Source organism: Podarcis cretensis, assembly GCF_951804945.1.
Source record: "Podarcis cretensis genome assembly, chromosome: 5".
In the NCBI taxonomy this organism is placed as follows: Eukaryota; Metazoa; Chordata; class Lepidosauria; order Squamata; family Lacertidae; genus Podarcis; species Podarcis cretensis.
This window is the reverse complement of record NC_137174.1, coordinates 41,606,126-41,623,274: the sequence shown is the minus strand read 5'-3', so window position 1 is coordinate 41,623,274 and position 17,149 is coordinate 41,606,126. Positions and strand designations below refer to the sequence as shown.

General features: G+C 41.1%; 1 protein-coding gene across 2 annotated transcripts in view; it reads right to left on the bottom strand.

Moving 5' to 3' along the window:
• Positions 1 to 1,644: 1,644 nt before the first annotated feature.
• TCERG1L (transcription elongation regulator 1 like) overlaps positions 1,645 to 17,149 on the bottom strand; it is a 168,867-nt gene continuing 153,362 nt past the window's right edge. For both annotated transcript variants that reach the window (XM_079978432.1, XM_079978431.1), the window contains exons 11-13: positions 15,984 to 16,073; positions 6,195 to 6,313; positions 1,645 to 2,696 (exon numbers count right to left, since the gene is read on the bottom strand). In XM_079978432.1, coding sequence (XP_079834558.1) covers positions 2,540 to 2,696; positions 6,195 to 6,313; positions 15,984 to 16,073 — 366 coding nt within the window. In that variant the 3' untranslated portion in view covers positions 1,645 to 2,539. The remainder of the gene's footprint in view (positions 2,697 to 6,194; positions 6,314 to 15,983; positions 16,074 to 17,149) is intronic.

The following is a 17,149-nucleotide window of genomic DNA, read 5'->3' as shown; positions in this document are numbered from 1 at the left end:
AAGTACTAAAATAAAAATAAAAATACAGCATCTGTGACCCAATGTAAGTACATAAAAGGATCATGCCGGAAAGTGGTTTCAGTTCTCATTCCTAATAATTTTACTCAGAGCAACAAGCACCTTCAGATATCGAACCACTTATGGAAGCAGTCTCGATGGGCTTTGCATTGCACCCATATGCCTATTAGAAAATGTCCACCTACTCAAAAATATTTGCATTTCAGTGTGAAGGAAGAAATCAGCAGCCATTAGAAATGAAATAACAGCAGACTGATAGGGCAAATAATCTACCATAGATGGTGGATGAATTCAAAACAAGAATACTAATGTTCCCAGAGCTTTTGCACATGCACGATCAAATACTCACTAATTGTTATTAGTGTTGTTATTTCTATATGGCATATGCAGGTCTGAGGTTCAGGAGATAGCTGAGGTTTGAATGAGGGATTCAACCTTGAGCCACCCTGATTAAAAAACAAAGTCTTGAAGGAACAATAGTGGTCACGAAGCTTGGGATCCCAGCCAAGGCTGCAGTCCTATGCACCGTTACCTAGGAGTAATATTTATTGAACACAATTGGACTTACTTCTAGGTAAAGACAGATGGGGTTGTGTTATAAATGCAGATGAGGGACCTGCCCCTCTGGCATTTTTCCTCCTAATATTTTTCTTTAATCAGCCAATTTCATCTATGGAAAAAATGGATTTTCCTTTCTCTTTTATTAATGAGATCAGCACTTCCTCGCAGTCATGCTGCAACAGTGCTACCAAAAAGATAAAGCTTCTATAAGAATGTGTGCCTGCCAGCAATTACCATAGCTAGTAAAATCTATATTTCAAGTACAATTGAGGACTGACAGGAACATGCCTAGGATTTTCTTTTTTGGAGGAAAGAGTTCTTTAGCTCAGAAAAACACACACACACACACACACACACACACACACACACACAGCCTTTCCACAGCAACATAAACATGCACAAGAGCTACACAGATTTTGATGTTCAGCCTCCGGCGGCTTTATAATGTTCGCCCACCATTATTAAATCAATACCCCCTTCTTTGGGAAGGAAAGGAACAGTTTATGGGAAATTTTGATAAAAACAAAACACCACCTGAAATGCCAGTCTTTGCAGTCGGATCTTCCTTGGATGTACAACCACCTTTTCTGCTAATGCTCTTTAAAGCTAAGTATATTCTTGCTCCTCATGTGGTGCTTGTTTTGAGCAGAGAAAACAGCTCCGTCCTTTTGTGACAGAGAAAAGCTTATTTCTTCAAAGAAAGAGGAAGAAACAACTACAGAAGCTGTTTTGCTTTAGCTGGTGAAACGAGATCTAAGCACATGGTTACAGAATGATGCTTCAGTTCACAGGGAAAAGATTGCTTTCTTCACAATATGCTATGGAGCTCATTAGTATATTATTTACCCACAATACTTACAAGCTATCCTTCTCCTTCCTATTTGGGAATGTTTACAGCAGTGAAACTTGAAAAGGCTCCATCTTGTTTGCAATTCATTTGTACTGCAAACTTGTGACTGTGGTACGTAGATAAAACAAAGTCACCCGGTAGTCTTAAAATATTTATTAATTAAAAAAAAGTTAAAATATTTGTTTATACAAAGATGAGACTAATCTCATGCAAACTCTTTGCATACAGTAAAAATAACTCAAATATTAGTAGGATGGATTTACAAAATAACTTCTTTATAGTAGCTTTTTAATAGAGAAGTGCTGCGCTGTTCAGTGTGCTTGGAGCACCATCCAGAATAATTTACTTACAAAGCCATTTCTTTTCTTTTCTTTTTTTAAAAAAAGATTTATACATTGTTCTATGGGGAAAGGTGCCAAGATTTTCACACTCTTCACTATGGTTAACAATTAATACCTTATTACTACTACTACCCATAAAACTAGACTTAGACCTATGAACATTGAGTAATGATATCCTCAATACCACTGAACCTTGGGACCATTGATGTTTAATGTACAAAGCTGCCCAAACATTGCTGTGCAGCAGATTCCTAAGCGCCTTTACTAGGAAGTAAGGTCCAGGGAACTCAAGGGTTCCATACTTCCAAGTAAGGATGCATAGGAGTACAGCCATAGATATTTTTTCTTAAATGGTTAAAGAAAAAAAAGTATTTAGATCATTATGGATGGCATCTGCTTCTGCTTAATTACAAATCACATCGGATTTAGAATTTGTGTATATTACAAGTAATTTGCATAATTAAAACAATTAAGGGACTGACATATCATGGTAATTAGAAATGCATCAAACTTGAATGTTGTACAAAAGAGAGCTTCAATATGAAACATTAAGTCTCTGAGAATGAAGTATCCTACAGATTCCTGCACAACAGTCTTGGACATGCTTGCACCAAACCTTCCTCTGTGCACAGATGGCAATTTGGGTTGTCTGGCTTTCCTCTAAATGGGATCCAAAACTCAAAACGGTGACACAAAATGCATGCCATTCATTTCTTCCGCTGTAGATGCCACAGTATTTGACTTGCGTTCTTTTCTGCATGTCTCCTTTTTATCTCATTTTCCGTAGCCGTATCCTGTTCTCTTTGTCTCTCTTTTTAAGGATAAGTATGAATTGGTTGAAAAAATGCTCCTGGTCTTTCTTCTTCTGAACAAGCCGAAACCGCTGATCTGTGCCATATTTCTCTGCAAATTCCTTAAATGTTGTCCTGGGGAGCAGGTGGGGGAAACCAACATAAGCTACATTTTCACAAAGCTTTGTTTGTCAATATATATATTCTAATTCTTTGGCCCTTCATTATACGTTCACCTTTCTGCATTGATCTCATTCTTAATGTGTCTTGTCATTGTCAGTAATGTTGGAAGTAGAAATGCTAAAGCCAAAATGTTGAAGTCTCATTGATCTACCCAACTTCTCATCCCAAGCCATTATTTTCATTCTGCAAAATGTAGACATACTTATCGATTGCAGAAAGCTTGATTAATAATTAGTTCACTGTGGACCATCCACAGTAATTGGATAGGATTCTCAAAAATTAAGAATGTAAATTCTTCTTTAGCTTCAGCCTGCCAATCGAAAGGATGTGACCCACATAATTTTAGCTGGAGTTAACAACACTATAAAAATTTACAAGGCGAAGACTTTTGTCAGACTCCATTTAATGAAATGCCTTTTGACTCCAAACTGAGAAATGGGGATTGGATTTATTTATTTTATTTTATTGCCATGGACCCTTAGAAGGAACAAATCAGAGGCATAAATCTATTATAGATGAATTTGCTCGATTAAATATACAGTGGTGTGATTTTAACATATGGAAACTGAAATATTTGCTTATATTTGTGTTCCAAAAGATTTAATTTTGTATTAATGTCTTTCCTATGATCTGTTCCCTGGCTATGAAAGCTAGCCACACCTGAGCTTCAGTCTTAGTTCTCTTTGGATTCCCCACCCTCCTTTATTTTATGTGTCTGTGTGTTGCCTGAGGGAGTATAAGCAGGCAGACCTTTATGGGAGACCTTGCTATGGAAGTTCTTTGGCTGCCATATTCGGAGCCAGGGAGGAATTTGCCAGCAGATTAATTGGGTCTGTCTGAAGGCCTTGCCTCCTTCATAGCAATTGTCACAACTTACTGGTGGATAAGGCACTGGGTTGGCTCACTGGACAGGGAGTGGCCCTACCCTGCTCCACACTATCAGAGTACCCCCTTAGTGAGATCCTGGGGGAGGGGCTCCTTGTCCTTGTCGGGGGTGATGGGCCATAGCACCCCAAACAGTGACTGTGGGAGGTTGCGCTGGTTTGATGCATGTGGGACAGCCCTTAACCTTGGTCAACCATCAACCAGCAGTCGGACTGGTTGATTTCAGGATACATACCCAACGCCTACACCAAAACCTGTTCACATCTGTAATCAATAAAACTGTGGCCTGTTTACACCCCAATACTGCTGTCCTGTTTTACTGCCATTGCTGTTATGTTCAGCCTCCACCTGCTCGTGGCTTCACTGTGCCTGGGGCTGCAAAAGCTGTGCTATATAGGACTGATGCTAATTGCTTCAGGCTCAGGGCAGAATGGGTTCAGGGCACACAGAGACAGAACCCACAGAGGTGATTGTGTTTGTGCAGAACCCCTATGTTGCTTTTCATGAAGTTGAGCCCCTAGTTAACTCTTATCACTTTAATCCTGGGGTAGGTGCAGTGACCATAAATACTGCAGCAGCTCCCAGAGAGTTTTGTTCTTATAAAATGAACACAAATCTGCTCCTGCCATTCTTGTCTAGCTATCACATTATTCTGGAATGTTTTCTGTTAGATTGCCAAAGGAATACTTTTACTCATACTATCAACAGAAGCTGCAACTATATTTTTATATCGGTATCTGACAGCATGCACAATTCTTTAAAATGCTAGTTAAGAGACAACCTTCATGTTTTATTCTTTATATTTGTAATATGAAGCTTCATTATCATAAAGAATCTATCTTGATGGTTTGCAAATTCTGTTAAGAGAATCACATTTTTTCACGAAGGGATTCTCAACAGCTTTTATGGAAAACAGCTTAGGAGAAGCAAGTAAGCAACCATTCAAAATCTTACATTTATTGTACAGTACTGACGATAAATTCTTATGTGGAAATAATTTGGGTTTTCTCAAAAGGCCGGCAAAGGAAACGCTTTACTGATTTTGCATTATAAACACACTCTTGTACTTATACATACTGCAAGCACTAATCACATCTGCAATTGGGTTCCTTAGTCAAAAGCATAATGAACTACTGCAATGGATTTTTAACAAGTTGTTTAGTATGATATGAGAAAAGCTACAGATCAAATCCTCAAATTTAACATATGACTATGAAGATCTCAATCAGCACATTGGCTCTGATACTTAGTGCACCAATATATGAACATTTTGTGACTATGGACATCAAACACTACATCTAATATAAAATATATACCTTATGTACATAATCTATAGAGATGCTATTGGCTATAAAGTTTAGATCTTCCTGCATGGTTGAGTTGAGAACTGAAGGAAAGGAGAGTTGGTGAAGACTAGCACTGAACTGACATTTCAAGATTGTCAAAAGTTCAGCCTTAATTGGGGGAGAGGTACACCTTACTGGAACACCCACACAGTTCCAGTTGGTGGGTGAACATCTGAGAGGTATTCTGGTGGGGGAAGATGACTACTACAAAATGGCACCCACCAACAGAATTTAATGGCCTATGAATGAAGTCGTGGGAAGGAATATAGGAAGCTGTCTGAGACTGAGTCAGGCTCAATGGTCCATTTAGTTTGTTTTCACTGTCTGGAAGTAGCTCTCCAGGGTCTCAGACAGGTCTCCCCACTCCTACCTGGAGATGTTGGGGATTGAACTTGGGACATTCTGCATGCAAGACAGATGCTCTACCACTGAACTATGGCCCTTCCTTATGAAATAGCTCAGGACATGTGACCTAGTCCAGAGGGGCTATATTGGGCACCATATAACAGAATTTTGAGGTTTCATATGCAGTTTGCCAAGGGACGCGGGTGGCGCTGTGGGTAAAACCTCAGCACCTAGGGCTTGCCGATCGCATGGTCGGCAGTTTGAATCCCGCGGTGGGGTGAGCTCCCGTCTTTTGGTCCCAGCTCCTGCCCACCTAGCAGTTCGAAAGCACCCCTAAGTGCAAGTAGATAAATAGGTACCGCTTTATAGCGGAAAGGTAAACAGCGTTTCCGTGTGCTGCGCTGGTGCCGGCTCGCCAGAGCAGCTTCGTCACGCTGGCCATGTGGCCCAGAAGTGTCTCCGAACAGCGCTGGCCCCCGGCCTCTTAAGTGAGATGGGCGCACAACCCTAGAGTCGGACACGACTGGCCCGTACAGGCAGGGGTATCTTTACCTTTATCTTTACCTATGCAGTTTGCCATAAAAGTTTTGAAGTTTGCCTCTAAATGTGAATTGAATCAAATTTCTCCTCATCCTTAACCTTAACCACAGGTGCACTAAGCACAGCTACTGTGCAAGAGCTTTAAACTATAATGGGGCTTCCTCAGATCTGCCTGGAGTTGCAGGCCTTGCTGCATTGTATCGAGTGCTTCAAATTTGAAACAACATATTCACATTCAGCATTGCATAGATTTCTAGGCCAAGCAAGCATAACCCAATTCTAGTCAGTGTCTAAGATTCTTAAATAAGATCAGTGCCACAAAATAGTTCCATACCGTGGTGATAATTTAGATTCCTCCAGAAGCTTCTTAAATTCTTCTTTGGCTAGCAATAACTTATTTTTCTTTTCCTTGTATTCTTCTCTTATTCTGGTCTTGACAAACTGTTCAAATATCTTGGGTGGAGAAAAAAAAGAAAAAAAAGACACACATTATTAAATTTGCTAAATTGGTTGGTGAAGTTCATATTGGCTTCTAGAGCAAGGGTGGTGAACCTGTGGTCCTTCAGATGTTGAAGGCAACAACTCCTGTCACTGCTGACCACTAGCCTGATAGAAGTCAGAGTACACAGCTTAACCATCCCTGTTCTACAAACAAAGCATGGTTCTGAAGCATATTGAAGAATGGCGACTGACATAAAAGCATTTCAAAGAGAAACCATTGCATGAGAACCTCATTCAATTTTGTCTATGGAGAGTTGTTTCAATCTTCACCCACCCATACACCCACACCAAAAAGCAGCAGTATTGGGGTCACGAAGAGTCGGACACGACTAAACGACTAAACAACAACAAATATAGTATAATAACCAATGTATTGTTATTAGCATGACGACAGTCCTATGCAGAGTCCTGGGAGTGAGCTGGCCTCAGTGCAGCTTACTTTTGACTTCATTAGCTCAACCTGTAACTCACACTGAGCTCTAACAAAACATCTTCATCTAGTTCAGGCACCCCCAACCTTTGACCCTCCAGATGTTTTGGACTACAATTCCCATCATTCCTGACCACTGGTCCTGTTAGCTAGGGATCATGGGAGTTGTAGGCCAAAACATCTGGAGGGCTGCAGGTTGAGGGTGCCTGATCTAGTTGCCTGAAACACAACCTTTAACTTTTGATTAGAAATGCAAACAATCTTGCAAGGCACTAGCTGTTGGTGTGATGTAGGAACCCCAGATGTTAGCTTTCCTTTTCCTCTAGAAAATGTCCCAGAGCTGCACACATTTACATTCCCCCTCCACTACACCACTGATCAGCAACATCTGAATCAACTGTTGAAATTGTTTGTTCTAATTCCAGGGATTTCACAACAGCTTCTGGGAGTTTAATCAGGGAAGGTTTCAAGACAAAGTTTGTGGTTCAGCAGTTGAATTCAGGTTGGACGAGGTCCTGAGTTCAGTTTAGGGTGTGCATTTGGAACAAGTTTGTTTTTTAAATGGATGAATGAGACCTTTTTAGTCCATTTGTTACAAGCTGAACCCAAATGTGCAAGCAACTCAAAATGTGAAGCTATGGATTTGGTGCAATTTGGTGTCATCTTTGCTATTTTCTTCTTGTTTCAATGGATGGAGTGCTAGGGGAAAGCGGGGGGGTAGGGAACTGACTTATTCTGTAGCCATCATAAGGCTTGAACATATGAAGATTTTGCTGGATCAGGTCAGTGGCTCATCTAGTCTGGCATCCTGTTCCCACCATGCCTAATTAGTTGCCTATGGGAAGCCCGCAAACAGGACCTGAATGCAGCAACATGCTTCCCTCATTACACTCTGATAATCTGCTGTTATTTTCTTAGCCTGTGTTTTGGGGCAAAATAATGATATAAAGGGACGCGGGTGGCGCTGTGGGTAAAACCTTAGCGCCTAGGGCTTGCTGAGCGCTGCCCCCCGGCCTCTTAAGTGAGATGGGCGCACAACCCTAGAGTCGGACATGACTGCCCCGTACGGGCAGGGGTACCTTTACCCTTTACCTTTAATGATATAAAATATGGAAGTTATTGACAGTGGAAGATAATTTGGTTCTCTCATTGGAATCAGTGGGAATCAACAGAAATTGGAATGGCAAAAAAGAACCAACACCATGAGAAAGCAAAAGGAAGGAAGTTTTCAATCATGAAAAATGAATAGAGCAACAAAATTGTTGCTGACATCACACACCCCTAGTTCAGTTCCCAGCAGTTCTAATCAAGAGGATCTAGGTGATTTTGGGGGGACAACTCTGCAGGAGGCCTTAAATAACTGTTGCTGGTTGGATCATACAGCATTGGGCTCAATGAACTAATGTTTGGCTCTGTTTCATAAGTTCATAAAGGGAGTTTGGCAAATTGCTGGTAGGCATGTAAATGAAGCAATGCTATACTTTTTGATGGCACCTAATAGTAATTGATTTGACAGGTAATATCTGCCTGCAAAGGGAAATTGCTTCACAAAAACAATTTTACTTCTGTGTGCCTTAGTACTCCTAGTGTATGTTCCCCAAGGCTCACAATATCATTTCTTTTACATCTGTAGAGTAATCATTGTTAATCTGCTGTGACCTTTTCACAGTAATTGATCTGTGAGATGAGATGAAATACCAATAAAACAAGAGAAAGTTCAATCCACAATCCAATTCTGATCCACTTAGTTCCAGGGTAACTGGCTTTCTGCGGAAAGATTGGAGAGGAAGTAGCTTGATGGTTGTTCTAACAAAGTAAACCCGAGGCTCTTTGGGCAGGACTGGAGTCACCATCTATGTATGGTATGGCATGTAGCTGAATGTTGTAGCTAATTAGATGTTAAATAACAGTAGACTGTTGGGCCTGAACCACGGGCCGAAGGCTAACGAAGCAGTTTTCTGGTTAATTGCAGAACCATGATTCATGACTTGCTTGATTCATGCACTAGCATAACAAATTGAAAAAACCATTGGTCTAGAAGGCTCATTGCAAGATTCATTGAAGTGACTCAAGTGAGCACATTTGCAAGTGGAGTAATTTAAGGGCTGGCACTTAGATTCTAACTTGACTGGGAGGTACCACAGATGAGCAGCAGAGCTCATATTTTCCATGCAGAAGGTCCCAGGTTCAATCCCCGGCATCCAGGTAAGGCTGAGAAAGGTATCTGTCTGAAAAGTTGGAAACCTGCTGCCAGCCACTGTAGACAATGCTGAGCTGCATGGACCAATGATCTGACTTGGTATAAAGCAGGCACATGTGCTCATCATATGATGCATATTTTAGGGAGAAAAGAGCATGTGCTGAATGGGAATTACAGAAATGTAGCTCAACTCAACTGATTGGTTCATGTGGGAACCAATGACACTGCAAGCAATAGCCTCCAGAAGATCAAAAGAGACTATGAGGCTCTGGGCAGGAAATTGAAAGCAATTAAATGCACAAATTGTCATCTCATCTGTCCTCCCAGTTGAATGACGTGGCCCAGGGAGAGAGAGAAAAATAGTGGAAGTGAACAGCTGGCTTCGCAAATGGTGTAAACAGGAACGGTTTGGATTCTTAGATCACGGACTGCAGTTTCTTGAAGATGGACTTCTGGCAAGCGATGGGCTGCACCTCACAACGGTTGGGAGGAATGTTTTTGCCAAAAATCTCAGAAACCTCATCAGGAGGGCTTTAAACTGACTAATGTGGGGGAGGGAGACAGTGCTCCTGAAGGTAGGAGTCTATCAATTGATGAAGATGATCATCCAAATGTCATAGACCAAATGGAGCAAACAGCACGCAGACCTAGTGGTGGGAGGAAAAAATCCTTAAATAAGAGACACGGGGGAATGATTAATGGACTTCAATGTCTGTACACTAATGCGCAAAGCATGGGAAATAAACAAGATGAGCTTGAGCTCTTGGTACAGCAAACTAAATATGACATAATAGGCATCACTGAAACCTGGTGGGATAAGTCCCATGACTGGAATGTAATAATGGAGGGATACAATCTATTTCAGAGAAACAGACCAGACAAGAAAGGAGGAGGAGTGGCGTTATATGTCAGGGATGTGTATACCTGTGAAGAGATCCAAGATTTAGAATCTCAAAGCCAAAGTGAGAGCATTTGGGTCAAAATTAAGGGAGAGAAGAATAACAGGGACCTCATTGTGGGAATTTACTATAGATCCCCAAGCCAAACGGAGGACATAGGTGATGCCTTCCTGGAACAGATGGCCAAGCATGCAAAAGGAAGGGAGATAGTAGTAATGGGGGACTTCAATTACCCGGAAATTTGCTGGATGTCAAACTCAGCCAAGAGCATAAGGTCAAACAGATTCCTCACTGGCCTTGCAGACAACTTCGTTGTCCAGAAAGTGGGAGAAGCAACAAGAGGAACAGCCATTTTAGATCTGGCCCTAACCAATGTTGATGACCTGGTTAGTGGGGTAGAAGTGGAAGGATCATTAGGCGCGAGTGACCATGCTCTTCTGAAGTTTACTATACAGCGGAAAGGAGCAGCCAAGCATACTAGGACTCAATTTCTTGACTTTAAGAAAGCCGACTTCATAAAACTTAGGGAAGTGCTGGGTGAGATCCCATGGACAGTAATACTAAAGGGAAAGGGAGTTCATGATGGCTGGGAGTTTGTTAAGAGGGAGATAGTAAAAGCACAACTTTAGGCAAAACCAGTGAGACGGAAACATGGAAGGTGCCTAAAGAAGCCAGGGTGGCTATCTAAAGAACTTTTAACTGAGTTAAGATTAAAAAAGGATGTGTACAAAAAATGGAAAAGGGGGGAAACCACCAAAGAGGAATTCAAACAAATAGCCAGCACGTGTAGACACAAAGTCAGAAAAGCTAAAGCACAGAATGAACTCAGGCTTGCTAGAGAGGTTAAAAGCAACAAAAAAGGCTTTTATGGGTATGTTCGTAGCAAAAGGAAGAACAAAGAAACAGTGGGGTCACTCAGAGGAGAAGATGGTGAAATGCAAACAGGGGACACAGAAAGGGCTGAACTCCTCAATGCCTTCTTTGCCTCAGTCTTCTCCGATAAAGAAAACAATGCCCGACCTGAAGAATTTGGAGCAAATGATTCAGCAGAGGAAACACAGCCCAGAATAACTAAGGAGATAGTACAAGAATACTTGGCTAGTTTAGATGTATTCAAGTCTCCAGGGCCAGATGAACTGCATCCAAGAGTATTAAAAGAACTGGCAGATGTGATCTCAGAACCACTGGCAGTCATCTTTGAGAATTCCTGGAGAACAGGCGAAGTCCCGGCAGACTGGAGGAGGGCAAATGTTGTCCCTATTTTCAAAAAGGGGAAAAGAGAGGACCCAAATAATTACCACCCAGTCAGTCTGACATCAATACCAGGGAAGATTCTGGAGCAGATCATTAAGCAAACAGTCTGTGAGCACCTAGAAAGGAATGCTGTGATCACCAATAGTCATCATGGATTTCTGAAAAATAAGTCATGTCAGACTAACCTGATCTCGTTTTTTGACAGAATTACAAGCCTGGTAGATGAAGGGAACGCAGTGGATGTAGCCTACCTTGATTTCAGCAAGGCATTTGACAAGGTGCCCCATGATATTCTTGTAATGAAGCTGGTAAAATGTGGACTTGACTATGCTACCACTCAGTGGATTTGTAACTGGCTGACTGACCGAACCCAAAGGGTGCTCATCAATGGTTCCTCTTCATCCTGGAGAAGAGTGACTAGTGGGGTGCCACAGGGTTCTGTCTTGGGCCCGGTCTTATTCAACATCTTTATCAATGACTTGGATGATGGACTCAAGGGCATCCTGATCAAATTTGCAGATGACACCAAACTGGGAGGGGTGGCTAACACCCCAGAGGACAGGATCACACTTCAAAACGACCTTGACAGATTAGAGAACTGGGCCCAAACAAACAAGATGAATTTTAACAGGGAGAAATGTAAAGTATTGCACTTGGGCAAAAAAAATGAGAGGCACAAATACAAGATGGGTGACACCTGGCTTGAGAGCAGTACATGTGAAAAGGATCTAGGAGTCTTGGTTGACCACAAACTTGACATGAGCCAACAGTGTGACACGGCAGCTAAAAAAGCCAATGCAATTCTGGGCTGCATCAATAGGAGTATAGCATCTAGATCAAGGGAAGTAATAGTGCCACTGTATTCTGCTCTGGTCAGATCTCACCTGGAGTACTGTGTCCAGTTCTGGGCACCAAAGTTCAAGAAGGACACTGACAAACTGGAACGTGTCCAGAGGAGGGCAACCAAAATGGTCAAAGGCCTGGAAACGATGCCTTATGAGGAACGGCTAAGGGAGCTGGGCATGTTTAGCCTGGAGAAGAGGAGGTTAAGGGGTGATATGATAGCCATGTTCAAATATATAAAAGGATGTCACATAGAGGAGGGAGAAAGGTTGTTTTCTGCTGCTCCAGAGAAGCGGACACGGAGCAATGGATCCAAACTACAAGAAAGAAGATTCCACCTAAACATTAGGAAGAACTTCCTGACAGTAAGAGCTGTTCGACAGTGGAATTTGCTGCCAAAGGAGTGTGGTGGAGTCTCCTTCTTTGGAGGTCTTTAAGCAGAGGCTTGACAACCATATGTCAGGAGTGCTCTGATAGTGTTTCCTGCTTGGCAGGGGGTTGGACTCGATGGCCCTTGTGGTCTCTTCCAACTCTATGATTCTATGATTCTATAATTTAGAATAGCCTATTTTTATATTTCATACCAACAAATGAGGTCCTCCCCCCCCCATCCAACTAGGGGCAATGGGCATATGGAAGCAGGCTTCACTCAAAGTATCCCTATCTGCACATGGAAACACGTATGTGATTTCCCAATCCAGCAGATATGATGCACATTTAGCCTTGCAAATAAATTGCACCTGTACTGATTAACACTTTGGAATAGGGTGGTGGTAAAGTTTGGATTTCCCCCAGCCAGCTCTCCCTGCAAACTGCCTTATTGGCGTATCTATGCTTCTTCACCAGGGCCATGCATGCACAGCTGGATCATAGCCATTCTCTTCTGAGAACAGCAATAAACGAACTATTTTCTGTTAGTAGAGCAAGGATGTCTTTTAATTATTTTTACTGAACCCATCTCAGGTTCTTTTTTAAAAAACAACACCACATCAATGTACTTTCCTTTTGACTGTTCTTGAGACTGCCAAAGAATAATATGATAAGGGGCCCACTTTGATAGTTACAGGAAAGAGCTTTCCGTGAGGTCAAAAATAGATGACCATATTAAGTTAAAATTGATAAGTGGCTCATTATCCCAGTACCCAAGCCCCTAAATGCAATGCTATTTCTAGACCCCAAATCCACTCATTTGTTGAATATTTTGCTGTCAGGAATGTAGCTTCATTGTGGGCAGAGAGGAAAGCCATCTGTTGGGACATAACGATCAATAAATAATTGTGAAACGGCAATGCAGCATGGGGATTTGAATTTAATCAAAAGAAGCCCATTCCTCAGATAGTCTCAAGGGAGCTGCGCCTAGTTATTTGCTCCGTTTGCAAACAAATTCTTGCGAAAGTTCAACATCTGACTCACTGGCCTTTCATACAACGGAGAGATAATATGAGAACAGACCTTTCTCTGTTCATCGACAGGCCCTTCCAATAGATGAAGTGATAAATCTGCCCTTTTCAAAGCCCTTATCTACTTAGGGGAAGAGGCCACATCAATAATACAACACATAATTTGCCAAATAGTCTTTCATTTTTAAATATAATCGGTTTAATCAAGTATTACTGAGCTAAGTGGGAGCCTGGATGTAGCAGGGGTTTAGTCCTGTCCCCAAGGTTATTTAGCCCCATGCTGAGGTTGCACACATTCTCTAGGCCCCTCCCATGTGGTAAGATGGTGAACTATGTCAACAGGGAGTCTGTTGTATCTGTGGAGACTCCTTGCATGATTTGGAGCTCTGATACAAAAGGCTCCCACTGCAGAGATTCACTTTCATCAGATAAGGGACCCAGAGAATCACCATAACATCAAAGGTAGTGGGCTAAGCAAAAATAACTGCAGCTCTGTGTTCCCTTGTAGCTCAAGATACGTTTGAGAAAGACTCTTTTCTACCTGCAATCCAGAGCATCAGTTAGAATGTCAAAATTCTAATGCATAATGTGCATTATGCATAATTCTGCATAATATATCAATTGACTTACTTAGTAGGAGGCTACCTCTCACCCACATTCTAATGGAACACAACTATGGCTCTGAACAACCCACAACTATTTTGCATCCTAATTCAGGCATGAAGGTTTAGCCACAAAATCTAGTGTTCTAGCTATCACCTGTCTCTAATTTTAACTTGTGTAGTGCTTATTTGTACAAAGAGTTGCTAAAGGTGAGATGATCAATCCTGCAATAAATGTTAATCTTTCCAGTTGACCAAAAGGAGGACATTTTTAACACTTCATAAAATTTCCTTCTCTGCAATTTGATTACCCTCTTTTACTAGTAGGAACACAATTTTAATCTTCTATATAAAGAAGAACTGAAAATTGCTTTTCATAGTCATTTTCCTTGAGTACGTAATATATTCCACAAATGAGACCCATGTCACCAATGCTTCAAAGCTAATATCTATAGTATAAGCTTTATCGACTGTTCATTAAGCAATTTTACTATATCATGTACATGCTTGATAAATGAAAGGCGCAATAAAGCTTGATTGACTAGGCACGGTCTAGACTGTGCCCTTGCTTAAATCACTGAAACAGAATACAGAGTTCCCCTTGCTGTATAAAACCGTCTTCTAAGTGCATTGTTAGGTTACAGTTTCAAATTCCCAATTATAATTTTACCCTAAAAATGGTAGCTATTCTTTGCTAAAAGCAAACACATTTTAGATATGGCTCACCCCAACATGATCACTATGCAAGGTGCTCAGTCTCCTCATGAGTTTGAGGGCAAAGGTCTGAAGCAGGAAGCCTCCTAAATTCATGGGGGTTCCTTTTAGGATTTTGAACTTCTGCACCATCAATTTTTAATTACACTGGGAGCTTCAAAGGTAGACGGGGGTCTCCACTCAGTGGCATAGCATGGGTTACCAGCATCCGGGGCTGCGTGGGAAGGAAATGGATGGAGTACCCATGCACATTCAACTGCCTAATGGTGTCTGTATCACCCAGGAGATCGCAGCCGCACAGATAAGAAAAGAAGAGCCGTTCTGTTGCCTGGAAAGGTCACTTACTGGTTCTCATGGAGAAGCCATTTTCAATGGAGTCCAGCAACAGAAGTGCACAGCTCTATTGAGGAAGCACCAAATGGTACCGCCCTTCATTCACAAATCTCAGGGCAGTTCACATAATTTGTAAACTGGAGATTCTGATCATCAGGAAGTGATATAATTTAAAGGACTGCTTATCTATTTGTTTTTTGGCTATAATAGTGACCTAAAGTACAAAATGCGGCTGCTTTGCTAACCTTAGACATTGCAATAGTCCTTTGAATCATAAGGAAATAGTGTGATGCCCTCATTATTTTTCTTGTTGGCTCAGAATAAAGCCTATACAGGCTTGGACTTATAGAAGCTAGCGTGAATCAGAATTTATTTAGTAGAAAAGACTAGAATGCATACCCAAGTTGAACAACCAGGAGACTGTCTTCCAGCACCACATTCTCACATGAGTCATGTGACCCATGCAAGATCGTGCCCCCCCAAAAAAAGTGTTTTTCCAGTGCAAGATTGCAGCACCCAAAATGGCTGCCATGCTGTCACATAAAAAAGGGGATATCCCAGGTTCCTTGGGACAGTTGAAGGATATGTAGAATGTCCATGGCGGATAAAGTATGAGGAATGATGCACTAATTCCGTAGATCAAAGATTGAAACTAGCCAACTGTTTATCTTTTGTCCACCATGAATTCCACAGAAATTCCCTGTTTCAACTTTCCTTTGCATATCTGCGTATATTTTCAGTTTGCCTCTTTCTGAAAGATATTCATCGCCCATTTCCCTCTGTTTATGTTTACAGCATGGAAGCAAGGACCCATTTGTTTTCTGATGCCCATTTTTATACCTTTGTTATTTCAGGTATGTCATGTACTTTAAAAGAGTAACGTGAATTGGCTCAAGCACTCTGAACTGTCGGGGGAGGCATGCATTGTTATAAAACTTTAAACTCACCTGTTTACGTTCTTCTGAGTTGAGTAGGAGATAACGTGGATCAAATACTATTTTGTGTAACTCTTTTTCCCATGTGGAAAATGCAGAGACCTGAAGGAAGATATGAATGGAAGATATATAAACAATTTTCTGAAGGTTTTGGAACTAACTTGGCTGTAAATTCAATTTCTGAGAAAACAGAACACTGCAAGAATGCCACAAGCTACAGCGTTTGCCATGACCTAACTTATTCAAGAAACAGAATAAATCTTAATCAAGGGAACTGGGATTCAGAGGAGAACTGTGAGAACAGAATGGAAAATGTATGATGCAGGAATGAAGAACAGCAAAAAAACCAACAACATGTTTGAAGGAATGATCAATACCATAGGAAACAGATCAGAAATCAATATGACACAACTATAACTGTTTCATGGTGTCCCTCTCCCACTCTTTTAACCAGGAATTTTAATTCAGAAATTATCTTATTCCTCAAATTCATGTCATTCAGCTTTCAAGTTTTCTTCTTTTTGTAATGGTCCTCTAAATACTTGTTACCGATAGGTTTTGTAAGTTGCTTTGGGTCAGTTTTCCAGAAGTGACTAATAAAAGCAGATGCAAATTATGTTGATAATAATAATAATAATAATAGATCCATTTGAATCAGCTTTCAGATCAGGCTTAGGCTGAGTAGAAACTGGGATGGGCTAGCTCACTATTTTTATTTAACAGGATTTATATACTGATTAATCATCCAAAACTTATTGGTTCACATAAACCTGTATAAAATTACTATAGAAAGTAATTGTTCCTCATTAGGTAATTCATGCATGTAATCCATCCTGCTTTGCTTATTTTTTAGCAGTTGGGGTCCATAAAAACAAAACACAAACCAAATCTACAGTAGGGCAAAACCTTAATGAAACCAAAGTGTCATAAAACAGTGAATAAGCTTTAGAGTTCTCCAGAACTCTTCATTGGGCTAGATGCTTCACTGGATCTTGCTTGCATAGTTATGAGACACATGTAGCTCTTTCATGGCTGGGTCCTTCTGGTCTCTGTCTGTCTCCATATCTGTACCTATCTGCCAACATCCGAATACAATGCGAGCCAGTACAACATACAACAGGTACTGGGGCAGTCTTAGGGAAGCCAAATAGACTATGTTGATATTGAATCTTGCTCTA